Here is a 27,366-nt window from a genome sequence, read left to right on the forward strand (position 1 = left end):
CACAAAAAGAGAGTACCACATCTTACTATTAGAAAAGGTAAGGCACAGCCTTGTTCCAAGGCATCTCCTCAGCTATGAAGGACTGGTGGACTGAGATGGCAAACAGGCAGGTGTTCCAAGTACCCCAAGATCACTCCACAGGGTCTGGAAACATTTTTGATCCTTCTGCTGCAAGTGCACCCCAATAAAAGAGCAGGAACACGCTGCTCTTCTCTGCCCATCTCTAGGTTTGCTGCTGCTGGCTCCTGTTGTGTGGTCTGTGTTAGCACTGACCTGCAGCTGCTGAACCCCCTGCCCTGGGGCTGAGCAGCCAGCTCAGCTCTCCTCTCCTCCCAGATGCTGCATTAAAGATTTTGAGAATATTTTCCTGGTTTGGTTCAAATACTGCACAGAGAAGGAAGCACATGTTTCATTTTGGCAGAAAGAGGGAGGGTGGAGAACACATGCCCAGCAGTGGCAGGCAGGACAGGAGGCTTCTTTCCTTGGTCTCAGTGGATTTTGCTCTAGAAACCCAGGAAGTGAACAAAAGCAATCAGAAATGTGTTGAAAGGTCAGGACCTCTGTATCACAAATACAGATCACTCACCCCACCCTCCTAAGTGCAGGAACCCAACACCACAAAAGCTGTGTACAAACAGGTTTCCACTGGGAACCAAGAGCTCTGCACAGCATCCCAGAAACCCAGACTGCAAACAGTTCCATACACCATCCAGCTGATATCAGTGCTGACAGCACAGCCCAAGAAGGGTCCAGAGCTGCAGGAGCTCCTTAAGGACTCCTCCAAGGTGAAGAACGATTTTCACCTGACCCAGAACTCACACTGACCTTTCAAATGGCAGAATTCACAAAAGCTACTTGATAGAGGAGCTTCCAGGGCAACTGGTACTCTGCAGATACTCCTGAATCCTGAATGATCCTACTCCTGCAGAGCACTGCAGAAATAGCTGTCTGGTAGGGACAGCTGAATTCTTCCCCAAATCCCAAAGTGTTACAGGTCCCAGTCAAAAAAAAAATCAGGAAAATTAGAGGAGGGCACTCTGGACAGCACTGCTTGTCCTGCTCCATGGTCAGGGTGGCACCTTTACACCAGGAGGTTTGAGAATGGCAAAGGAAGCACCCAATAGCAGGAAATCTATTCTAAATGATATATTCTGTGATTCCATGATAATTCCACATTCCTGGCTCACCTTGGGAAACAAGGTTTCCAAAACAGTTCATAAAGCCCAGCAGCAGCTCTGGAAGGCTGGAATCCAGGGGCTGGATTTCTTACAGCAGCAATACCTTTATCTGTCATCTCTCTAAAGGTTGTGATGTTTCTCCCCCAAAAAGGCTTTCTGAGTGAGGCTTAAATGACCACAAAGTATCAGCATCATCCCTCCAGCCTGGGCCCTGGATCACAGCACAGGCATGAGATGCTCTGATACTCAGTTTCACACTCCTTAACTGTTTCCTGAAAATCTGCTGGCAGGTGCTGGAGCACTCAGGAGTCCTGCTGGTGACAAACCCAGAGGGCTGGAACTGGGGAATGGCTGTGTGGCAGCATCTGGAAAAAGCACCACCTTTCCTGGGATATCTGCCTCACTGAGGGGAATCACAAGCAACAACAACACTTCAGGAAGAGCCAGTGGCCATGACTAATCCGCCTGATGCAAAGAAACAGGAAAGGCCAGCATTTTCTGAGGAACATGCTGCATGTTTCCCACTGGGAAAGATGCAAGCTGTGTCTAGAGCACACACCACCTGAGCAGCCTCCCCAGAAGACTCAGAGTGCAGCTACTGCTTCCTTACAACACATCAGGGAGAAAAAACATCTGGGACCCTCACTTGTTTCTGTGGATTCCACCCAGGGCAGCACAAAGACAGCTCTGGAGAGAGGCTTCTTCTCCCTTTCCGCAGCCAGAGGGGCACCTAGATGGAAAGGAACACATTTATGTCTTCCTAAGCTGGCAGGACGTTCCCCGCGCAGGTTCACGGACAGTTCCTTTGGCTGAGCCTTTGGCATCTCGGGGGGGTTCTCTCTGGCCCCTGGGCTGGCAGGGAGGAGAATGCAGGTCTGCAGAGAGACACAGAGCTCCACCTCCTCCCCCTCCAGCTGTGCCCTGCACTGAGGTTACAGCTTCACAACTGCATTTTACAGCCAAGGACGGGGTTGCCAGTAAAATCAGTTGCAACTTACATCAGAGCTCAGCTTAAAGGTGTCTCATGGCAAAATTCCTTGAAAAGGGAGCAGGACTGAGCCCAAAGTCAGCAGCAACCTCTTAAGAGGATTAAAGTATCCAGAGTTACGTCAGTAAGGATTAAATAGTAATAAAATCCAGAAATCTGGAAAGGACAGAAACCCTCACACACAAAGGCACAAGCCAGCTCCTAAGTGAGGGTTAGGAAAAAATTTTCCCTGTGGGCAAACTATTCAAGATCACTCATTTCACAATCATTTACTGCCTTCCCACAGACATTTGGCCTTGCTCATGCTTAACATGGTGCTTCCCACAGGGGAGTCCCCAGGATCCAAACTGCCAAGCCAAGAATAAGGTAACCCCAAACCCTCACAGAGGGCTCACGTCCCCTGAAATGACCAAAAAACTGGTGCAAGGTGTCAGCTCACCTTCCAGCTGGCAAGGGGCTAAATGACAGTGAGAGGGCTTGGAGCCACAGCCTGTTGCTGGGTTCTCCCTGAAGCATTCCAGAGCCAGGCCCAGCTCCTGGGAAGAGCTGCTGCAGGTGCATCAGCAGCCACAGGACTGATTTCACCTCGCAGTGATTTTTAAGCTGCTTTCAAGTCAGTGGCCAGAGAATTCTATAAGTTCTGTGATACTTTATCAAAACCACGTCAAGCTGAACGTATCACAAAGGAGATTTAAATGTAATCCCACCAGGTTTGGAAACCTAATGCCAGACTACTGGGAACTTCCCTGCGGAGGGGAATATCCTGATTCAATTTCTGACAGAAAGAACCCTTCTTCAGAACAGCCTGATGGTCACAAACTCTAGAATGTTTTTTAAAAGACTTTTTGGGGAAAAGGTGTTTTGGGCACTACTCACTGGATGTCGAGAGAGAAGTGATTCCCAGGTGTTCTCAGGATGCTACACATCAGTGAATATCCTTCTCCCTCAGTTAAAAGGATGCTCGAGTTGAATCCAAACAGACAGCAAATATCAGCAATTTAAAGCAAAAATACTATAGTGTTTTACAATTATGCCTCAAAGCAGACCATGAACCAGGATATTCAGGCTCCACGACAAAATTCAGACACACCAGACAATATATTGACACCAGCAGATCCTGCTTCCTAATTCCTCATTCTGGTGTCACTTTGGGGCAGGGTTGGATTCTTTTTTATTCTATTTGTAACTAAGTGTAAGATAAAGAATGGTGAAATAGGTATGATAAGGTGCTACTACCAGCAATTTGACAATGAAGTACCTCCCCTCGCAGGATTAAACAGGTGTATTTGTACATAACCTGTCGATGAAGGGAGATTTATTTGTGATTTCCATAGGGGATCTGAATCCAGCCCACACCGTGGAGCTCTGCATAACACACTATAAAAGCCATTTCACCAGAACTCCCTTCTGGAATCAAACTGGTTTGATGGGAACACAAAATTTATGTACCTCACAATTGGTCAGATCAAATGATGCAGCACAGAGAGCTTCAGAAAAGAGAAGCAAATCTCATCTATACTTTTTCTTACTCACTTGTCCATGACTAGAACTGTGATTTCCAGACGGGAATCACTGCCTGGTTTCCCAAGCGGAAAGGAAAAGTGCTAGTTAAATGACTGAGCAGCACTGGAGAAAAGATCCTGACTCCACAGAACTTCTTACGGAAAAAAATGAGATTAAAATGAAGCAGGGGGATGCAGAACCCTCCTCTCTGCAATCTCTCCAGGTTATTGAGAATGCCAACCTTTCTGCTGAGGCTGAAAGGAAAAAGTGCCAGGAAGGTGATCCTTGTATCCCTCTGCTTTTCCTGGTTATGAAGATCCTTAGAAGTCAAAATGCTGAGAACTTAAATACTCAAAATACTTGCAGTGTTTGGGTTTGTTGTGTAGCTGCTCAGGTTCAGCATTGCTGAGATGCCAACAAGCAGCTCAACAGAAAAAGGGTCAGGTTGAGAGAAGAATTTGGAATAATTAATGGCATTGCTGTTTATACACCTTTTCTATTGCTAAATGTCAATGCACGTTGGAGGATGGAAAGTGGATCCCTCACCAGACAGTGCAGGGATCTATTTCTGCCTTCAGTGAAACTCTCCTGGCATCTTCAGGACAAACTGATACTTCTTTTTATTGGAATAAATAAATTTCTCCATCAATTTTCTTGCCTAGGAACTCTGTAAGAGATTTGTTTGCATCCAGATTTCTGTAAACATGGTCTATTTGGTTAGTACCTAGAAAAGGGGCAGGAATTTAATTTTTGTGGGTACATTAGCAATTTTTTGTAGAAGATAATGGGAAGATCACAGAATTCTAGACAACTTGAAAACCTCCTCTTCTGAAACCTCAGATTAAAACCATAGACAGAGAAACTGCTTCTCTCCGGAGCTATGGAACTGTAGGACCTGCAGGAACATTAAACCCTCCCTTGTGTGTGATGTTCCTAAGCACATCAGAGGCAAGAGACCGGGCAGGATACCCAAGTGAGAACATCCCAAAAGAACCCTCAGTGTAACATTTATGCCAGAAGAGCAACTTTAAATTTACCCTGCAACAGGTCCAGGAACTGTTCCCAATTTCACCCCCCTCAAAGAAGAGGTTGGTGCTGTTACATGAAGGCTGGGTCAGGACTAACAGAGAGAGAAAGGCAAATGGAACTGTCATGTTCCAGAAAACCTGGGAGATTGCAGCGATGAACTCCCCCACTGCACTCCTGCAGTGCACTCAGAGCAAGAGTAAACTGTCCCCGAGAGCTTTGTCCAAACCCTCCTGCAGCTCTGGCAGCCTTGGGGCTGTGCCCACTGCCCTGGGGAGCCTGTTCAGTGCCAACCACCCTCTGGGGGAAGAACCTTTCCCTGAGATCCAGCCTAAACCTTCCCATATCTTGGAATAAATATTTTGGGCCTTAAGCTCAAAATTTCTTCATGCTGTAGATCCCAAAACCAAGTTCCTCATTATTTTCTTAATTACTCCTCATGCACCAAAATTTATCACTCTTGGTCTCAGCCCATTGGTCATCTAAACATGAAGATGAACATATTCATCTCCATGTTTGGCAAATGGGAATCTAAAGAGACTTCACCTACTTAAAATGCAAACACATTAGGAAAATAAAATCCATTTTTATAGCTCTCCCCAAGGAGCAGGAGAATTATTAAATAAGGACATTGGAAAAATGAATCACAGAGTTGTAAATGACTAATGGTTCACCGTGGGTGTGCACACACACCATTTACATCAGGTTTTTCACTGTTCAAGGTGTTAGTAAGCACAATAGTGAACTCCCCAGTTTTTGCACTGGTACCCCCCCAAAAAAAAGTAAACGGAAATCAAAAGCTAAAACTTACTTTCAGAAAACATTAAGACTGCAAATTTGAATATTTAAATTAAGCAAGAAACAGAGATGCTAAAGGTTCTTCCTTAACCTTCAATTAACACCAGCAATCCACCCCCACCTTCCCATCCCTGTCAGAACATTACTAACACCATATCCTGTATGAGTAAGGTGTGGGCAAGAAAACATCAATTTTGACTCTATGAATTTCATGGTTTGAATTCACAGCCCTCCAAACGTTTGTGCACATGCAAGGTGTTAGCCCTGTGCCTCCAGAGTTAACATTTGCAAAGCTATTCCAGCCCACATCCCTGCTTCTAACCTTTCACTGCTTTTCCAAATAAACTCCCTCTCAGCCTGAACTTTCTCACGCTTAGTCAGAGCCCAAAGGGAAACATGTTTTTAAAAAACCAGATCAATCATTTTTTATTTAGGAGGTTGTGAAATATTTACTGTGTATTCCATTTTGGAAAAAAAAAAAAAAGCCCTTTTCTTTTTTTTTTTTCCTCCCTGTAACTGCAGTGGAGACACATGATGCTCGTGGATGTTCATCTGCACACAGGTGATGCCTTGACTGCATCTGGCTGAGAAACTGCCAAGAAAAATGTTCTGTTTGCAGCCTACAACACCCTCAGACCCAGAGGAACGTTTAGCACACGGTAAGTACAAGACCACTACAAATGGGGAAGAAGAAAAAAAATAAAGCTCAAGATGTATTTACATCTAATATATATATTTATATTTCATTTTCAAAAGTACCTCCTCTGAAGATCATTTTGGCACCTCTTGCATTATAAGGGTATTTACCCTTAAAAGCAGCTATTTTTATCCCTGTGACACTGCAGCAGGCCCTGTGCATCCCTGCCTTCCTTGGGATTGCTCCTGTGTGACACAGCTCAAGGAAAACATGCTAACTGGCATTTCCTTGCCTAGACTGCACAGGCAGAACTGGCAGCCTTGGAGCTGAAATGCTTCTCAGCATTTTCTAAATGCAGCTTGCAGTGTAGTTTGGTCTGACTCCAGCAATGTGTCACTGGAGAGGAGAGTGCAGCCACATCTCAGTGTCCCCATGAGGGGCAGAGGATTCGACAGCCAAAGGGCCCAAAGGCTCCTCGTGTCCCTCCCCTGGAAGACACACCCTTGCTTTTCTCTCTGGGGATCCGGTAGCTGTGTGAACCTTCCATTACACAAACCATACCTCCAATGCACAAACACAACCAGAACAGGGGCAGCAACATGCAATACACGAAAAAGTTGCTGTAAACTGGGAAGGTGATCAAGTCTGGCCACTGAGGGAAAGACTACTTTGGATTAATTGCAGGAAAGAGAAGCTAGGATGGGCTGCTGGCACAAAGACCCCTGGGGCTAGAAGGGAAAGCACTGGGAAAGGCCTCATGCCCGAGGGGTTGAGGAATCACAGAATCATTTATGATGGAAAAGATCTTTGAGTCCAACCATTACCCAGCACCGCAAAGCTCACCATTAACCCACGTCACCGAGTGCCACATCTACACTTGAACACTTCCAGGGATGGTGACTCCACCGCTGCCATGGGCAGCCTGTTGCAATGCCTGACCACCCTTTCCAGGAAGAAATTTTCCCTAATATGCAACCTAAACCTCCCTTGGTGCAGCCTGAGGCCATTTCCTCTCCTCCTGTCCCTGTTCGCTGGGAGCAGAGCCCGACAACCCCCGGCTCCCCCCTCCTGTCACGGAGCTGCAGAGCCAGAAGGTCCCCCTGAGCCTCCTTTTCTCCAGGCTGAGCCCCCCCAGCTCCCTCAGCCCCTCCTGCTGCTCCAGCCCCTTCCCAGCTCCGTTCCCATCCCTGCACACGCTCCAGCTCTCGACCCCAGGTTCCAAGGTGGGGCCTCAGCAGTGCCCAGCACAGCAGGGTGAGCACTGCCCTGGGCCTGCAGCCACACCATGGCTGGTACAACTTCTGACACAATTCAGCCTAGTCATTTTTCCCATGCCTTTGTGCAAGGAAAAGTCTCCTCCTGAGATGACTAGAAGGAACAGTGGATTCCAGTGCTAGCTCAGAGTCAGGAACTCTAGTTTCATGAGCAACAAGTGGCTACTGCTAATGAGCAGGCCCTCACATGCATCCTGATGAATCCCAGTTAACTCAGGTCAGTGCCTTGCAGGAGGCCCTGAGCCCTTCCAGCACTCCCCACAGCAGGATCCCAAACTTGGGCAGCTCCTCCAGGAGGACCCTCACTGACCCCTGCCCATGCCATGTTCCCCTCCCATGGGAGAGCGCTTTTTCACCCCTCAGGAAAGCCCAGCTGAAACCCACCTTGTCTGTGGGAGAGGAGAGGGAGCCCACAGGACTCTTGCTGTGCTGTGCAGGGCATGGGAGCTGCTGCTCCTCAGCTCAGCACCGGGGCTGTGCTCTGCCAGCTGCCACCACATCCTGTTCCCCAGGACACTCCTGCTCCCCAGGGAGCTCCAGCCTGGCTGGGGGTACCACACTGCTGGCCATGGCTCAGACACAGCCCCTCTCCCCCTGTGCTGCCGCCTCGGGCACGGCGGGGCTGCCGCTCGCCCTGCATTCGGCCAGTTCCCAACACCCTTCTCCCCAGTGACCCATCACAGCACCATGAAGGGCTCTGGAAAATCCTTTTCTTTCCAGGAAATACAGTCACTTCTCTGTCCCCTGCAAAGGGCAACATGGAGAGACTCCTGCCTCCTCCCCAGAGAGCCAAGCAGAACAATCTCTTTATAGTGGCAAAACTTCCCACCCACTCTGGAAAAACTTCCCACCACGATGGGCTGGGAAGAGCTGCTCATCAGGCTGTGTGGAGATGACATAACATCATCAGACAAATTCCACTGACCACATTTTGCTCCTCCTGCAACCTGAGGGAGGTCTGAAACACCTGGATATATCATCACCTGTGAGATGATCATCAAGATTTTCAAAAATTACTTGTGAAGGGGGAAAAGGGGCTCAACACAACAGAGAGGCCAAGGGACACAGAGGAAAAACAGGTTGTGTTATTCGGGATTTTGTGGGATCTGGCCCAGGAGATGTCAGTCTGTGGGTCTGGTCACAATGAGCATAAATGTCCTCTGACAGCTGCTCCTGTTTATGCCAGAATTTAAGGCACAAGAGGAGGAGGCTGTGGGGGTGGCCTGGGCTTCCAGACAGGATCTGTCTGCTGAGCCCTCAAGCATCTCCCAAATGGTGGAGGTCACTGGAGAGCCGTGTAGGAGTGACCTGCTGGCAGCCTGAGCACTGGGACCTGCTTTTGAGGAACGGCACAAAATCCTGCTTTGTCTTCTGAACAGAACTGCATGTACAGGAGCACAGGAAATAGAGCCAGAAAGGACGGGATCTACCAGAAAACAACCATCAGTGATCTTCCAACCTCCAGCAAACGCCACTGAATTGCCATAGCAACAAACTGCAACACCCCCAGGAATGAAAGCAGGCAGAGCAGTTGAACTGGCTTGCTGTAGAGGAATTGTTTTCCCACTTTGTCTTCCTGCCCATCCCAGAATAAGTGGCTGGTGGCAGGTGAACAGTCCAACAGAGGAACGTCACTCATGGCCAGTACTGCCCGTGAGCACTGCCTGCTTTAAACCATCTTGTTTCTTCTGCTCCTCAAAGAAGGGATCAGCAGGAAAACAGAACAGGGCAAACCCCATGTCAGGAAGCTGCTCTGACAGCCAGCCTGATTGATACACTGGAGAGAATTCAAGGCTCCCAAAATCACCTCGCTCTGATTCTTCCCACTTTTAACAGTGTTTTATCTAAAGTTTCCCGGAATGGTAAGACTCTTCCCCACAGTATCAATCAGCATTGCTTCCTCAGGCTCAGGATGTCTCCCCTGGGAAGAGGAACATTCACTAAGTCCCAAATCACTAAACCAGACATACCTGAATTTAATGCACCAGCTGAACTACGAGAAACCTTCAGCTTTCAGCAATCCTTCCCCTCCCATTTCCCTGCATTTGTTTCTGGTTTCTTTCCCAGGGCACAGAGCTGCAATCCCACAGCACTCAGGGACTGGGCTGCAAGTCCAGAGACTTGCATTTTCTTCCCTTGCCACTTGCCCACTGGTTGCCTCTGGCAAGTCCCTTTCTTTCTGTCCTGCTGCTTCCTGCCGGCCTGAAGAATTCCAAACTCCTCTGTGAAGTGATCCAAAGCTCAGCCAGGCAAAAAACTACTATGGACAAGGAGCACTACCTGCTGTAATTGTTAACATTTAATATTGCACAAACAGGTGTTGAAAGGCCACTGGTAAAGTGAAATAAGGGAAGTGTCACATTAACATTTGCCAGAGCAACCCAAATTCCACTCTAGGCTGGACGAAGAGGCTGAGCACTGTAAGAGCTGCAGAGCATGCAGAGCAAAGGCTGGGTGCTTACACAACTCCCAGATGAATTTCATGGGCAACCATAAAACCCAGTCTGCCTCTGAGCTCTGCAAGCCAATTATGTTTTTGTACTTATGTTCCTCTTTCCTACAGAAAAGAATAAAACCAAAATCCAGTAGCCTGAGTATTACAATCACAGAAGCAAAATTACAGAATGGCCTGGGTTAGGAGAGACCCTAAAGATAATCCAGTCCCATCTTCTGCCATGGGCAGAGACACCTTCCACTAGCCCAGGTTGCTCCAAGTCCCACCCAGCCTGGCCTGGGACACTTCCAGGGATCCAGGGGCAGCCACAGCTTCTCTGGGAAACCTGTGCCAGGGCCTGCCCACCCTCACAGGGAACAATTTCTTCCCAACATCCCATCTATCCCTGCCCTCTGGCAGTGGGAACCCATTCCCTGTGTCCTGTCCCTCCATGCCTTGTCCCCAGTCCCTCTCCAGCTCTCCTGGAGCCTCTTTAGGCTCTGCAAGGGGCTCTCAGGTCTCCCTGGAGACTCCTCTTCTCCAGGTGAACCCCCCCAGTTCTTCCAGCCTGTCTAGCAGAGTTACAGATCTGCAGACAGCCAAGACTACCACACCCTGGAGACCAGGGCTGTGCTGGTGGGAGCTCGTTCTCCCCTCAGCCTGCTGGGGACGTGCCCAAAGACAGGCTGTCAGCATGGAGACCATCCTGGCTTTTCTTCCTAACCCAAGGGCAGCTCCCAGGGACAGGCCCTCCATGGGCAGTGCTGAGCCAACACCGGTGCCAGCCCAGCTCTTAGAACTGTATGCCCGACCTGGGACATGAGCTCTGAACACAACTCACCCAACACAACCCACTAAATAAACCCCACCCAACACAACCCACTAAATAAACCCCATCAAACCCAACCCACCAAATACAACCCATCAAACCCAACCCACCCAACACAACCCATCAAACTCAACCCACCCAACACAACCCATCAAACCCAACCCACCCAACACAACCCATCAAACTCAACCCACCCAACACAACCCACTGCCCACAACCTGCTCCAGGCCCCAGCAGAGCAAACAGCTGCTCAGGCCAGAGGTGCTGCTGCCCTCAGCTGTGTCCCTGCAGCCATAGGGCCCCAGACCCCCACTTGCCCCTGAGTTTGTTCAGTGACCTGTCCGGTTGCCAAGAGTCTCCTGTGGTATGTGAGCAGCAGCAGGGAGACTGTTTGTGCAAAGTTTGTAACTCCCCCAAACATGACTGGAATTTCCATGGAGAATGATGGCACAGATCCGGCCCCAACACCTTCCTGAGCACTTCCCAAAGTCCAGAGCAAAACACAGAGGCAGTTCAGCATCTCAGAGAAGATGGTCAGACTCTCCTACAGGAACAGTCAGTGACCTGGATGTCAAACTGACCACTCCTGCTCAGGAAGAAATATCAAATAGATAGTTTTTTTTCAAAATCACTCTCCTCTCTTCCTCTCTGCCAGTCAAATTTGGTAGCAGTTAGTCTTCATTAACACATTAGCACAGTGGGCTGCATTGTTTTCCTCTCTCCACATGTGGGAATTCTGGTCTTGGACCCTGAGCCAAGGCTAGAAAAGTACCTCCCAAAGCTGTGCAGCCATGTCCCCATGAGCACATCCTCTCCTCCATACCACAGAGCTGTGTCACTTCAAGAATGGGTCTAAAAAAATAAAGGGAGTCCCAGAGTCACAATATAAAGACTAAAAACCCCAGAGGCTGAAAATAACCAGCTAAATGCAACAGCTTTTCATCAACGAGTCTTCAAAGTGCTTTCCAGCTGGAAAGTCTAAACACCACTATCTCCTCTTTAAGCAGGCAGCAAACAAACAACTGCCCTCAGCCACATCCCAGCTTGCCCCACGGCTCCCCTCTTTCCAGGAGAAGGACAGACCTTCCTGCTCCAGTCCCTTCTTTCCACAGCTCTTTGGGCCTGAAGGCAAGGGAATGTTACAGCACAGCCTCACCCACCAGGTCAGTAACTCATCCTCCCCACAGCCCAGGCACAGCTCACTCTCACACCCAAACTTTGCCTCCCAAAACCAAACAGAGCTGGTTGTGCTTGGGCAAACCCAGGGAGCAGAGCACAGGTAACTGTCACCAAAGCTGGCTGGGACCCAGCCCAGGTGCTCTGCACAGGCAGCAGCCCAGATGTCTCCTCACCTGACACACCACACCAGCACTTCACCAACACTTTTTAGGGGAGCACTGGTGGCTGTGAGCAACAGTTGGCTCCAAAAAGTCACTGTGGAGATAAACTGACCAGCTTTGCAAACCCTGCACTTCTAGATTTCTGAACAAATGCCAGGGAACCACTGCTGGTCACGGGACTCCTCACCCACAGCAGTTCAGGATAGATGCAATCTAAGCCCCAGAGAGAAGCACATGAGAGAAAACAAGATCTTGCTGTATTCCTCAAATACTCGGAAATTTTGGAAGAGGGCAGCAAACCATGCCTGCAGAGACCATGAATGTAGAGGTTCCCAATGAGATAGAAATAGCAGAGGAAGATTTGAACAATGCAGCTGTCTGTAATAGGGAGGGTGTAAACAGCCAAACGGGTCACAGAGGAATAGCAGTGGAGCAGCAGGCAAAACAAAAATAGCAGGAAAGGAAAGACAAATAAAAAATTCCTAAAATATATGAGAAGCAAACAGACTGACAAGGAAACAAGAGAGCCATTGATTGGAAAAAGGAGAAGAGATGTGCAGAAACAACCAGGGTAGGCCAGGGATTTAATCCAGCCCCAGAGGGAAAGGAGGAAAAAAGGACAGCTGAGCTGTTTCACTGCAGCAGCAAGGAGGGAAGAGGAAGATGACCTGGTCAGGAAATTACAACCATCTGCACTGAGGCACAGCAGCACTGGCCAAGCAGTCTCATGTCCACCCTGTGACACAGGTGATGTGTCTGGGCTGTCCCTCCAGAGGGGCATGGCTGCGGTGGATCCTCCTTCCTTGTTCCACAGCCCACAACTCACTGTCCCCCTGCTCTGGCGGCCTGGTCTTGCCCCCAGCTGTATTATCTAGATGAGACTATTCTGGGATAGCAGTGAGTGCAGCAGCTAAATAGGGGGGTCAGTAATTCCTGCGCTGGGCAGGGCTTCTGCGTTGGACAGCCCTGCATGAAGATGGAAGCAGTCCCTGCCCTGTTCCCTGCTCCATCCCCACTGCTCCCAACAGCACCTCCCTGGAAGCTGACACTTCTGCCCGTGACACTGTTCTCCCCCTCTCTCCACGAGCAGCCACCACAGAAGAGTCATCTACGTCCCCAGAAATCCTACTATGGCTTCAATGACATGTGGGCAATGACACTGCCCACATAGTAAAAGCATGAGCACTCAAGTCGTTTTCCCTCTTACTCTTCACACCTCACTCTGCCCTATTTTTCTTCAGCCACAACAATGGGAAGGGAAAGGGGAGAAGCTGATTTACAGAAAAAAAAAATCTCTTCTAACAGGGTAATTCCCAAGGTCTGGCTAAAATACAAAAAAAAGAAAAGACAAAAAGTACAAAAGTGCAAGCCCAGGACGCACAAAGCCTAGTCCAGAACACAGCAGTGCCTACAGTGAAAATTCAGAGCAAGGGAGCCAGGAGATGAGCCTGGAAAGCCTTGGGATAAGTAAAACACCAATGGGCAGCAGAGCACTGACTGAAAAAGAGACACCAAAGGAGTCTGGGAGTAGTCTCCAACCCCTGCATGGAGCTGGACACTGTCAAGGGAAAGGCTCAGGGGCAGAGCCCAGCTCCACCAGTGAGTGGCTACACCGTTTACACACGGTGTTAATGGCTGGTTGCTACTGAGATCTTCCAGCTCAGGGCTGAGGATCTTCATCCCCCACCTGCAGTGAAGTCAGTCCTGCTTCCTTTTGCAGACAGAAAGCCAAGAGCACCCTCAAACTAACTTCAACTCTTCACCTATCACAGAACGGGCTGAAGAAAAAGTTCAGAAAAGGTGGCCTGGTTGTACTTTTTAATTATTATTTTTCTTTACTATTTATCTAACATTTTGGTAACCCACCCAGGGTTAGTATGCCGCGTCCAAGCTGCCCTCTGTAACTACCATGGTTGGTAACTTACCTTTCTAATGGGACTTGCGGCTCCCACCTAACACGACTACATCAAAACCCAGGCGGGCAGAGACCTCAGTCCTGGTTACTTGGGATTTTATTATTTTTGGTCATGTGAACCCCCATGGATGCAGGACACAGCCCCCCCTGGACAGCCTACTCCGCAGCATAGGGGATGGCTTCTCCTTCAACACAGCCTCAACCTCTCTTCTTTTCACTTCACACCCATTATCTCTCGGTTCTCCTGTCGCTGGGAACTGCCGGGCTCCATCCTCCCGATCACCCCTCACAGGGACCATGAGTGTGCCGCCAGCTCCCCTTGCTGCCACCTCTTCCCTGCTGCCTCGGTCCCCTCAGCACTGGGCCGGCTCTGGTTGTCCTTCCCCGGGGCTGGCACCCCCCGCTTCCCCCCCCAAAAATTGTAACTATAGGGTTTAAAAATCCTACAAGGCTTGACGCCACTGGAGAGGCTGGCAGTGCCCTGCCCCTGCCCCGGGGGGCTGAGGCAGCAGGGGCTCTGCTCACGGTCCCCTCACAGCGCCCACCGGGCGGCTCCTGGGGCACCGCGCTGCCCTCACGGCGGGGGGACGACAGCGCTCTGGGCTGCTGGGCCGTGAGGGACAGCCGTGCCCGGCCCCCGCCGTGCCCTGAGGGGGTCCGAGCCGTGAGGGGCAGCCGTGCCCGGCCCCCGCCGTGCCCTGAGGGGGTCCGAGCCGTGAGGGACAGCTGTGCCCGGCCCCCGCCGTGCCCTGAGGGGATCCGAGCCGTGAGGGACAGCCGTGCCCGGCCCCCGTCGTGCCCGCCCCACCCCGCCGCCTCCCGCCGCCGCCATCTCCGCGGCGGGGCCGCCCCCTGCCGGCCGCCTGCGGGACGGCCCCGCCACAGCCCCGGCCCCGCGGGGTCTCGGCGTGCGGGACCCCCCGCCCCGCCATCCCGCGGCCCCCTCACGCCGCGCTGTACTTACTGCCTTGTGAGGCTCCTTCCCCTGAGGCAGCTTCGGTGTCTGCAAAGAGAAAGAGCTGCGCTTAGATCCGCCGGCCGCGCTGCCCCGGGCCCGAGCTCTGCCTCACATCGCGGCCATGACGGCACGGAGCGGGCGGTGAGGGCTGCGGGGCCCGACCCCGCCAACAAGGGCTCGGTGTTGAACCGCAGCTGCCTGCGGCCAGAGAATCACACACTGGTTTGGGTTGGAAGGGGACCCTGAAGGCCATCTCGGTCCACCCCCAGCCATGGCAGGGACACCTTCCACTAGATCAGTTGTTCCAAGCCCCGTCCAACCTGGTCCTTCGGAAGAGCCTCATAACCCGGCTGTAATTCCCCAGGCTGTACTGGGACTTGGGGTCGACATGGGATGGCTGAAGGGACATCCCTACCCTGTGGGGTTCAGGGAGCCCCAAGGGGGCTGTGGGGTGAGGGGGCTGCCCGCTCCCCCTGCCCATCCCTCCCGCCCCAGCCTGGCCCCCGCTGTGCCCTGCCTGGATGGGGTGTGTAGGGCCTGGACAGACACATCCCAACAGCCCCACTGTCATTACAGCGATCATGAGGATCAGCTTCCTAATTTCTGCTGAAGGGTTATTGAAATCCCTCATGTGCAATTAGAGTCACAGATTGGCTTGGGCTGGAAGGGACCTTAAAGATTATTTCATTCCACCCCCTGCCACGGGCAGGGACACCTTCTATTAGCCCAGGTTGCTCCAAGCCCTGTCCAGCCTGGCCTTGGACACTTCCAGGGATCCAGGGGCAGCCACAGCTTCTCTGCCCAACCTGTGCCAGGGCCTGCCCACCCTCACAGGAAACAATTTCTTCCCAACATCCCATCTAACCCTGCCCTCTGGCAGTGGGAAGCCATTCCCTGTGTCCTGTCCCTCCATCCCTTGTCCCCAGTCCCTCTCCAGCTCTCCTGGAGCCCCTTTAGGCCCTGCAAGGGACTCTCAGGTCTCCCTGGATCCTTCTCTTCTCCAGGTGAACCCCCCCAGCTCTCCCAGCCTGGCTCCAGAGCAGAGGGGCTCCAGCCTTCAGAGCATCTCTGTGGCCTCCTCTGGACTTGTTTCAACAGGCAATTTCTGGGCAAGAGCTGTCAATCAGGAAAGCCAGCAGTGAACAGTGCACCCAGCTCAGCCTCCACTCTCCAGCCTTGGCAAAGCCACTACAGGATTCGGGCCATGAGATTCCCCCAGGGCGACTCTGTCCTGGTCTTACTGAAGACAGATGTGGAAAGATGGGAGGAAAAGCTCCCTCTGCTGTGGCTGGGACTGCAAGAAGCACAGAGCAGAGATCATGTTCAAGCCCTAAATGAATGCAATGGGCAAAGCTATAAGCTGGAAAACAAAACCCAAAGTTACAAGTCAAGGATCATAAACGATCAGGATTTCCAAGCCATTTTGAAGTGTTTCATATTCATCCTAAATTGCATATACTGTATGTCACATTATCTAATAACATAACTACGTTGCAAAATATTCCATATGTCTCTTGGAATCATGCTTGCACTCCTCTGGAAACCACAGCTGCAGAATGGCACAGCATTTTTGAATTTAAAATTCGCAACCTGAAGTAATGAACACTGTTTGCATTTAATTTCCCTATTTCATAAAGATAATAAAAACAAATGATTGTGGGTTTGTGAATTTGTACATTTCTACTTGATTAACCTGCCTGATTAGATCATTTTTCTAGGCAACGATATTAATTTGCCACAATCTCATAAACTGAGGGGCCAGATCAGAAAACCTCAGTATCAGATGCAGAACCTCGACAGCAAAGCCCTGGATTTTTTCACAGCTGCTACTTGTATGAACTCCCACCTATCACTCAAGGAAAAGCAGCTATGGCACAATGGACTTCTGCAAAATGCTGTCCTGGCATTCACAAGCAACGGCATAAACCATAAAAAATATGCACTATTCAAAGAGCTTTAAAAAGTACTTCAGTCAAATTTAACGAGAATCAGGCAACACACAAAGGTTTAAGGAGCAGCCGTTTCTGAACTGCACTAAGAAATGTTGTTCCTCTTAGTCATAAGACAGAACAAAGTCTTCATGAATTAAAAAATGCCAAACTAAAAATCCCCTAACAGTCCACTCTGCTTCACCTTTGGGCTTAGACCAAGTAATTACAGCTCTGAGACAAAAGACTGATTTCTGAGAAGTTGCAAAAGTCAGTAAGAGTAGGGAGGTGGGCAGGGGAGCTGCACAATAGGCAAGTTAACTCCTATTTCCCAAGAAAATTTCCATCTCATCCGTCTCATATGAATATTTGCTGCAGACTGGGAAATTTGCACAGGAAAAAATGAATCTTGGGATGCAGAGCAGAGGGCAAAGGACCTCCCCCAAATCCTCTGATTTTTCAGTAGCAGATAAGCAAACAAGTGAACCCCAACTGTCTACAGCTCAGGAATAACCTCTCCACTCAGGGATGGTTATTTCACTATGAATTTTCTACTTCTCACCTCAAAATCCGCTCAGTAACAGAACTGCTCTAACTCAGAGTCCAAAAATGTGCGCTTTGGAAAAAAGTGTTTTTCCATATTCACCATCTGAATGAGTCATCTTCCTTTCCATATTTTTTTGCATTGAGCAGAACCCATTCTTGGAAAACATTAATCTGAAACTCTCAAAGCTTTGAGGAGCTTTTTAACAATTGGTGAAACCAGAAACTTGGCCTGAAGAAGCCAGTCCCAGCGTGGTGTGTTCAGCACCCGTTCAGGTGAGGGCAGCTCAGCCGTCATTGGCACAGCCACGCAGGGAGGACACCGCGAGCTGATGGGTTTGGAGGGGGGCAGTGCAACAACTAAATAATGTAAATAAATAATAATGGAAAACAAGTTGAGCAAAATCATCATTCAGCCCAGAGAGGCTTATCTGGAAGCAGAGAACTTCCACCAATTCTTGGGCCAGAGGCGAGATATCCTGCGAGGGTTAAACTCGAGCCTTGCTATTTTCTTTCTTTGCTTTCTGAAGAATTCTCCTTTCGGTAAAAATCTCCCTTGCTTGGCCTCAGCCCAGGAGTTTATAAATTTACTGTTTGAAAGTCTAATAAAGCAATTTCAGCCATTTTTTTTTCAGTTATCTAAAAGTGAAATAATTTTCCTGACTCAAAACATGCGGATGTTTTGCTGCTCATGTTGCTCAAACACGACCCAACCGTACAAAGCAGAACTTTCTAGCTGACTAACTCCTGAAGGCAATCCAAACCTTTTAATGACTTGAAAAACCCCACACAGCTAAAATAAAAGCACTGTAAGCAAAACATTTTTAAGCCCTGGGTTGCATGTAGGCGAAGCGGTAACATTTGGGACAGAGCCTTCCATCAGCACCAGGAATGTGCAGCCCCTCTGCTCCAGCTGAACTCCAGCAGCTCGGCGGGAGGAAGGAGCCGTGATCCTGCAGGGATCAGCTCACAAAGGAGCCTTTCAGCTCCACAACATAACTTTTTTTGTTGGGTTTCTTTTTTATTTTATTGGTGTGTTTTGGGGAGGCAAAAGGGGAAGGAATACAACCTTTCCCTTTCTTCCTTGATAAAATGTAGCGAGGAAATTTCATACCTACGTTTCTGGGTCTTTGCAGAGCCCTGACATGGGGATTTCTGTGCCTGCATCTCGGCTTTCAGAGGAAAGCAGAACGGGAACTAAACCATCCTAATGTCCTAAACCAGCCCTTTGCACTTGCAAACTGCCAGGAGATCAATTGCTGCCTGACATTCTCCAGCAATGCTGAGCACCACAGGGAAAGCTCAATAAACTAAGAAAATGCCTCATTTTCCAGTATAAACTCCCTTGTTCCTGAAGGCAGACAACGAAGAAATCAACCTAAAGAGCACAGGTGACCTCCAACCAGCCTGTCTGTTATGAAGAGCCAGAGAAGGGGCAGGCACAGTTAAAAAAAAAATTCTAGAAAATTCGTCAAAAAAATGCTCATTACAAAGGAAAACATGATGTTGCCAGAGCAAGACCTTCATGTGGAACCAAACAGCTCAAAGGATGAGAAGACATAAGTTCTGCACAGGGTGGAGAAGGACAGACAAACAGCATGAGCAGAGGGCAACAGACCTTCCCCCCACGCTGGCCACGAGCTGTGAGCCCCAGGCTGCCCTGCCGCGGCTCCACGCTGGGCACTGCACTCAAAAACCAGCTCTGAAATAACCCAGACCTGCAAAACTCCCATCCCAGGCCTGGATGTTGTGTCACTGAGTGGTGACAGTGGTGCTGGAAAGACAGATGTTTTGTTCTGCCCCAAAAGGTCCAAACCAGCTCAGCTCTGGTTTATCTGCTCCCCCGTGGGCTGAACCTTTTGTATCACCTGCTCTGTCCATCTGCAGGATCAACCAGGCCTTGGTCAAGTGACATGGGAGCTCCAGGAGGAAGCAGAGAGCAGAGGACTGTTCAAGGGGAAGGGCTGTATCCTACAGCAAATCCCAAACAGGAGGAATTCCTGCTGGAATGCCCAAAGAGCCCTGGAAGGAAGCACCTAAAGAGAAGAAAGAGGGGCATATGTTTGCTCTCCCGCTCTGACGCTGAGCCAGTGAGTTTCCCAGGATCAGTCAGGGAAAGGCAGATGTTCTGGGACTGATGGGTGGCTCAGACCTCAGGGAAGCCACGGGTGACACTCAGAAAACCCATGCTGCAAAGAGGGAATGCCAGGTGCTGCCAGTGCAGCACAGCTCCTCCCTTGCCCAGCAAAAAGAAGCGACTGCAGGATCCAGGATTGGAGTTTCTGGCAGCGGATTAACTGCACTTAAAGGGCCAAAGGAGCTCACATTCCAGTGCTTCGAGGAAAGCAGCCCTGGGAGAGCTGGACTGCCAGTGCTTTATCCCAGACTGGAGAGCCACAGTGAAAACCTGCAGCATGCAGAGTGACACCCCCAGTGCAGCGTCACCACCACATTATGCCCCCCCTCTGTCACGATGGGGCAGCACCGGCCCCTTCTCCCCCAGGACGTGGGGCAGTAAGAGCATCTCTCACAAAAATTCCCCTCACTCCTGCAATCCTGTGCTATTCCAGCACTGTTCCTGGCCCAGGCCATGTACAGCTCTCACAGGGTAATATCACAGAGGGCTTTCCTTCTTTTTCCTGCCCTTCCTTTACATGCCCTTTCTCTGGCAGGTTATTCCTCTGCAGACAGGTCACACACTGTCCCACTGCTTTGCCTGCAGCTCAGGATCTGTTCCTGGGAAAATCCCACTTCCAGAGCTGCAGCATGTTTGCAGTCTGAGTTCTTGCTGAAGAGTGTACGTGAATGAATACCTCACTTGGATTTTTATTGTCTCAAGGAAATGCAAATGCACTTTAAATGTTACTACTCCATGCATCCATTTGGAGCAACATAAAACGTTTTTTAAGTATTGTAAGTATAGATAAATTCTGCTTCTCCACCACTGATGTGAAAACTACTGATAGATTTCCACTTTCAAAATTCTGAAAATTTCCATCTTCTACAGCTACACATGGCAAAGGCTTTGGGAGTAAAAATAAAGTCATGTCTCCACTGAGTTCACGTCAAAACCATGGATATCAATTGTACAGGTTGATGCATCCAGATAATTTAATATATAGCTTAATTTCATTATCGAATATAAATAAATCAAAATCAGATCATACACTAGGAGGTGATCTCATACTAACAGAGCTCCTAAAATTCCACTCAAATTAAAGCTCCCATAGTCCTTGGGGAAGAGAAGTAAAATAAAAGCCATCCTTGTCCCAAATTTAAATACTGCAATTATTACTGCAAAATTTTTGCAACGCTGTGATGGAATGCTAAAGCATATCCCAATTATTTTAGGGATTTTTTTCCTTAAGTTGCAGAGTGAAGCTACTTGGTAGTCACATTTAAAGGACTTTCAGGAATTTTGTTGGCATTTAGAAAAGAAATACCAGCAGTGAAAAACAATTCAGTATCTAAGGGTACCGAGGCAGCTCTGTGATATGAAACAGCACATGAGGAACATGCAGTTAAGGGACATGTGAGAGATTGTGACAAACTCTGAGCAGTTAAGGACACACATTCCCTTCTCAGCTGGGTGTGTGCTGACTTCTGAGAGTTTATGCATTTAAAATCTAATCTTGCATTAGCCTTTATTATCCCTGGGTTTTCAGACTTTTCACTGGGAGTTCTCTTTATGATCCTTTAGACATTCCAGCAGTACTAACATTGCTGGTTAAAACTGAGGAGCTAAAGCAGATGCTCCTGCCAGGCTGACACACAGACTGCAGTGCTCACCTCAGGGGACAGAAAATAAACCCACTGAAAAGCTCAGGAGCTGCTTTTCAGTCCCTGTTGTTCTGGTATTTCAGATATGCAATTCTCCAAATCCTGCAGACTTGTACAAACCACCACAAACTTTCACATTTCTGCAATTAAGCAACATTGGATTGTCCAGTCTTACAGAAAATTCAAATAAAGCCATTCCTGACTAAGCACGAGCCCTTTCGGCCACACAGTGCGTTGGGGAAGTGACCTCAGCTGACAGCAGGGGCACGGGGGGAGCTCAAGAAGCATTTTGGTTTCAACATAAAAAAAATAAAGCAGTTGCAATGCCCATATCTGACTTATCAGGGACGGCTGAAACCCCCAGTGGGGCAGGAGCACAGAGAACCTCGGGGAGATGCCACCACACTCAGCAGGTGGGACCTGCCAGGAGAATGTTCCTGCTCTGCTGCTCCCCCAGCACACAGCGATGCCCCGAGAGCCCTGTGCAGGAAACACTGCACCAAGCACAGCAGTTGCTCCTGACCCTGGAAGAAATACCACTGCAGCAGAGAGACACAAAGCTGAGACAGCCCCAAAGTTTATCCTCTCAATGGCCCACTCCGAAGAAGCTTTGTTGGTGACCAGGGAAGCAGCACAGAAACCTTCAAGACCTTCCTGAAAATGGACATAAAATCACAGAATCTCCTGAGCTGGAAGGGACCCACAAGGACCATCCAGTCCAACCCCTGGCCCTGCACAGACACCCCAACAATCCCACCCTGTCCCTCAGAGCGTTGTCCAAACCCTCCTGGAGCTCTGGCAGCCTTGGGGCTGTGCCCACTGCCCTGGGGAGCCTGTTCAGTGCCAACCACCCTCTGGGGGAAGAACCTTTCCCTGAGATCCAACCTGAGCCTGCCCTGGCACAGCTCCATAGGTCCCTGACCCTGCCTGTTACCCCAGGATTCCCAGAGATGGGAGCAGCAGGGAGGTACCTCTGTGTGCTCGCACGTGGGTCTGGAAACAGTTGTAATACTTGTATTTCTTCCCACATATTCCACACTCGTAAGACCCTGAAAAACAAGACAGAGAAGAAATACATCACCACATTAGATCAGGAAAAGCAGCCTCCCCACACACTGATCCATACGCTGCGGGCAAAAGAACGCAGTTTGCAGCAAAGTCATTTTTGGAAGGTTCATGGAGATAAATGCAGGAAATCACTATCCCAGACTCTATTCTTTTTTCAGCCTTATTTAAGATTCCTTGGCATATTACCCTGAACTTATATTTTCAGAGTATCTTTTCAACTTTGCTAACGTGAAAGTGCCGCTCTCAAAATAGCCTGACTTATAATTTTATAATAATGACTAATGTTTCCTATGGACAGAAATAACCCTGAATTACTTTTCAGTAAGTTCCTACTAGCTGGGAAAAAAAGCTTTTCAACTGAAAAAAGAAGGCAATATGTTATCTTGAGGCAAGGAGTTTTCAAAATTTCTCAAGAAATGCACAATGTACAAATTTCCCAAGAAACCCACAGAGATTTGGTAAATATCCACCCAGAGGAAACCAAATAGATACAAATAGGACTTTTGCCCTTTTTAAGGAAAAGCACATGACCACAGTAGTCTCTCTTCTCAATTTGTGTCTCTAATTCCAGAAAACACACATCTGCAAACAGTCATTTGAAATGAAACCAGAGGAGCAGAGCTGGGAGAACCATTTGTAATGATGAAATTATGCCATGGATTTAGGCTCTTCTGTTTATTGAACAGGCAGACAGAAATTTCCTCAGATTTTTTATTTCAGTTGATTCAACCTCTTTTTTCTCCCACTCCACTTCAGTGGACAGGCTATAAATTCACCTCCCAAGCTCTCATTTGCACAATGCATTGCATTTCTTAGGTGTCCCCCAGCAGCTACTGAACTGGGATCCCCTCAGTGCTCTTCAGGAGGGTGAAAGCAGCACTTACTGCACAGGAGGTGGGAGAAAAAAGGGCTGAATGTGGTTTGGTGTGAAGGCAGTGTTTCATCTCCATGGATGCTTCCTCACACAACCTTGAAACAATCTTTTCCTGACCATGCCAGACAGTAAAACTCAGGGATGAGCCATAAAAAATGACAAACATTCACACACACATCCAAATAAACATTCCCAACCAGCATCTCACAGCAGAACTTACCTGGTGCTACTCAAAGTGAGCTCTTGCCAGGAACAAAATCAACGTGTTTTTTGAACATGTTATACCCACGGTCCCTTTTCCCCTTCCCATGTCCTATTCTACAGCTTGGGAAGAAAACAACCCTCCTGTCAGTCTGTAACAGCCCTGAATTCCCTGTCCATCACTGCTGGCATCACTCAGGGATGTCTTGTGAGCTTGGGAGGCTGCTTTGCCCCCAGTGCTGAAAGAGGCCATTTGCCACAGTCGGATACACCAGAGCACACATCTGAGAAAACACTCAGATCCACTGATAGCACAGGCAGTTCACTGTGTCTGATCTGCTCCAGAGCATTTTTAATATCATAGCTCACTGTATTTTATATCCAGATACACATAAATGGGACAGTCATCACCTGTGGTCACTCCACACAGCCTTTCCCAAATGAAATCCTGGCTATCAGCGAGTCAGCAGCACCTGCCAGCCCTCATTTTCCACACTCAAGGACTGATTATTTTCATCACCAACCTCCAAAATTCTTTCCTGAAAGCTATTCCAGCTGGAGCCCTGAAGCAGCACAGCCAGCAGATGAGTGCTCGCACCTTCACTTGGCCCTACAACCAGGAGCCCTGGGCAGAGCTGAGGGTCAGATGAACCAAGAGAGGAACATGAGTGATTCCCACCCACATCCCAACACAGAGCTGGCTGCACATGGAGCACTGGGAAAAGCTGGAATAAGTCCAGAGGAGGCCACTAAGTTGATCAGAGGGCTGGAGCCCCTCTGCTCTGGAGCCAGGCTGGGAGAGCTGGGGGGGTTCATCTGGAGAAGAGAAGGATCCAGGGAGACCTGAGAGCCCCTTGCAGGGCCTAAAGGGGCTCCAGGAGAGCTGGAGAGGGACTGGGGACAAGGGATGGAGGGACAGGACACAGGGAATGGCTTCCCACTGCCAGAGGGCAGAGTTAGATGGGATGTTGGGAAGGAATTCCTCCCTGTGAGGGTGGGCAGGCCCTGGCACAGGTTGCCCAGAGAAGCTGTGGCTGCCCCTGGATCCCTGGAAGTGTCCAAGGCCAGGCTGGACAGGGCTTGGAGCAACCTGGGCTGCTGGAAGGTGTCCCTGCTCATGCTCAGGTCCCTTCCAGCCCAAGCATTCTGTGGTTCTCTGAGTCTGTGAAAACAGATCAAACAGAGCAAGGGATCAATGGCTCTAGGTTGGTTTTTTTCCTCCATTTTTCTTATATTTCCCCCTTCCTCTGGATATAGCCTAGGGCACACAAATGTGTCTGGTTGTGCAGAAGTTCTCCACGAGTATCACCTGTACAGGTAACTGTGCAGTGCCTTCCCTCTCCAGTGTGAACCCAAATGGTGCTGCAGCCCTCGGGCAGGGACTGTGCTGGAAGGCAAGGGCAGGACAGGGACCAGAGTCCCTTGGCTTTTCTGCAGATGTCCTGAAGGTCTCAAGTGCAACTCAGGGAAGGCTGGAGTCATCTTCAAGGGGGACATCTCCACCCACCTCCTGCCTGTGGGTGGTAGAGCAGTGCCCCAGGAGGACACTGCGTGTGTGGAGGGTGTGAGGGAGGTGTGTCACACCCCTGAAGTCCCACAGGCTCTGAGAGACAACTCAACAGCCACAACTGTGTGCTCAGCACATAAATCATCACAGTAGAGAAAGGAAGGGTGACAGCACAAAAAAGGTGTTACTGGAGTGGAGGAAGGATGAAGTGAAGGAGAAAAAAGCCATTGCTGTGTGTTAAGGCCTTGCAAAGAACACACCCGCGTGGCCTCGGGCACCACCATGGCCAGGATCCATCTCAGCCCTTGTCCACACCAGGATGGGCCATGCAGGTTAAAGCTGCTTGTGGTAGGAGGGGAGATGGGGAGGGTTTGTGGTTAGTTGCTGCCAGGCTTTTCCTGAGCCTCACAGCTGGAATTTGGGCAACACACACGTTGCATCCAGAGCTTTCCCTTGCTCCCTGATCCCTGGTTAGACTCTCACACCCTCCATCACATACCGGCTGTGTATCTCAATGCATGGTCAAAAATCCACGTCCCTGAATATCGATTTCGTGTATATCCAACAGGAGAGCCACGTTCCACTGCTTTTCCATCTACATTGTGCAAAAAGAAATCAGAAAAACGCCCTTAAAGTGGATGCATTTCCAAAGAATAATGATGGCTGAAGCCTATTAAAAATTTCCAAGCCCCATCTGTCCCTGTGGCTCGCTAACAAGATGTCAGGGGTCACGCAGAATTTCTTAAGGCTTCTGCAGCACTATTTCACTTCATTGGGGAGCAAAGAAAGTGCTCCTGAACTGTGCATGCTGAACAGCTCAGCACTGAGACTCAGCACCACAGCACAAACCCAGCCTGTGCAGGTGACATTTGAGAGAGTCTCAAAGCAGAAGGATCTTTCTTCGCTGTCTCAGAAACATTTCTGATTGAATGCATTACTTGAAAAGTCCTCTCTAGAGTGTTTCTTGCAAAGCACAGCTCAGACTGAGAGCTTAAGCAGTCTTGTATGAAACCTCTCCTGATAACTCACTCCTCCAAAACACACAGACTGGCCTGATGGCATTCCCAGCATTAGGAAATGGTCCACATCTGAGAGTCTCCCCTTTTCTCCTGATTTACAGCACAAGTGCCTTTTGCTTTTCCTCTCCTCTCCAGACAGCTCCATGGTGGGACTTCTCTGCCTCTCTGCCCTGACACTCCTGCCCTGAGAAATGTCCCTGAGTTGGGGCTCTTCAGGTGACCCTGGCCCGGGGCCAGGGCGTGAGGTTTGTCAGAGGAAAGAACAGGAACTGTGGCATCTCTGCACCTCTGCTCTGTGCAGGGCAGGAACCCCCCAAGACAGGGAGACCCAGAGGGACCGTGGGGTTCAGGTGGGTGCAGGGGAGGAATGGGGGATCCACAGCAGCAGCATCTGCTGCAGACTGAGCCCAGGTTAGAGCCAACCTCTCCGATGGCTTTCCCTGCTTGAGATGCCAAAGGGGGATCCCATGGGATTGCAAGAACTGTGGAAAAGCGGCTGAAAGGGAAAGGGTCCAAACCCACACAGAGCACTGGCTCTTCAGCTGGGGGGCTGCAACCACTGTCATCACCCATCCCACTCCACTGCAGCCACTTCAGCCACCGCAGGGTTGGGGCTGCCCCAGATGGATGGAAACAGAGTCTGGAGCAGTCCAAAGTGCCAGGAGAGACACGTGAATGTGTGAGCAAACAGGAGGCAGCAGACACAAGGCCTAATGTGATGAAAATACTGCAAGGCAAGAGCAGCAACTGAGCTGGGAATCCCTGTTATAAATTGCTCCAAGTAACAACTAAAAATATAAATACAGCAGGCTCCTGAGGAGACGTGACTCAGAAAAGAGACATAAATCTTGCAATGTGTATTTCAGCCAACTCCCAAGGCTGAGCCCCCAGGAAAGCTGTCACTGGGAGCCACGTGTGCCCTCAGCCTCCAGCACCGTGGGCCCAGCTCAGACAACACACTCCACCTTGAACTGATTGTCCCCAGCACCCTCTGAAAGGAAACAGTTTGGGGGGCAGCAAACCCACACAGAGGAGAGGGATTCATTCACACCCTATTCACCATTTCATCAGGAATTACTATAAAAAATAACCACTTTCGACACCTCCAATCTCAGCTTCCCCAGTGAAGGCGAATAAAACCCTCCCAAAGCCCTGCCTGTCTGCACAGCAGAAATGATTCAGACACAGGGCTCCAGATCACACCACGAGAGAGGCTGCACCGAGAACAACTCCTGCAAGTGCAGCAACAGAGAGCACAAAGGCTTTGCTCCAGGGTCAGGAGGCACCAGTGGCATCAGCAGTTCACACCTTGGGCTGCTCCAGCACAACAGCTGCAATGGCCAGGGGGGCAGAGGGGGCAGGACCGAGGGAGGGGCTTGTCCCGCTCTGCTCTGCCCTGGGCGGCCTCCCCTGCAATGTTGGGGCAGGTTGGGGGGACACAATTTGAGGAAGATCTGAAGCCATTGGAGAGTGTCCAAAGGAGGCAACGAGGATGGGGAAGGGCCTTGATTTGAAGGCGTGTGAGGACACTGAGGGCACTTGGTGTGTTCAGCTGCAGAAGAGGAG

General features: G+C 49.7%; 1 protein-coding gene across 1 annotated transcript in view; it reads right to left on the reverse strand.

Annotated features, from left to right (window-relative positions):
* The window catches only part of ZNF618 (zinc finger protein 618), a 110,571-nt gene that overhangs the window by 48,561 nt on the left and 34,644 nt on the right, over positions 1–27,366 (reverse strand). Inside the window, exons 5-6 of the mRNA XM_027896888.1 lie at positions 22,103–22,180; positions 14,887–14,925 (exon numbers count right to left, since the gene is read on the reverse strand). Coding sequence (XP_027752689.1) covers positions 14,887–14,925; positions 22,103–22,180 — 117 coding nt within the window. The remainder of the gene's footprint in view (positions 1–14,886; positions 14,926–22,102; positions 22,181–27,366) is intronic.

This window comes from Empidonax traillii, unplaced genomic scaffold (genome assembly GCF_003031625.1).
Source record: "Empidonax traillii isolate 1590-97213 ecotype Southwest subspecies unplaced genomic scaffold, ASM303162v1 scaffold520:size1094406, whole genome shotgun sequence".
NCBI classification, from domain to species: domain Eukaryota; kingdom Metazoa; phylum Chordata; class Aves; order Passeriformes; family Tyrannidae; genus Empidonax; species Empidonax traillii.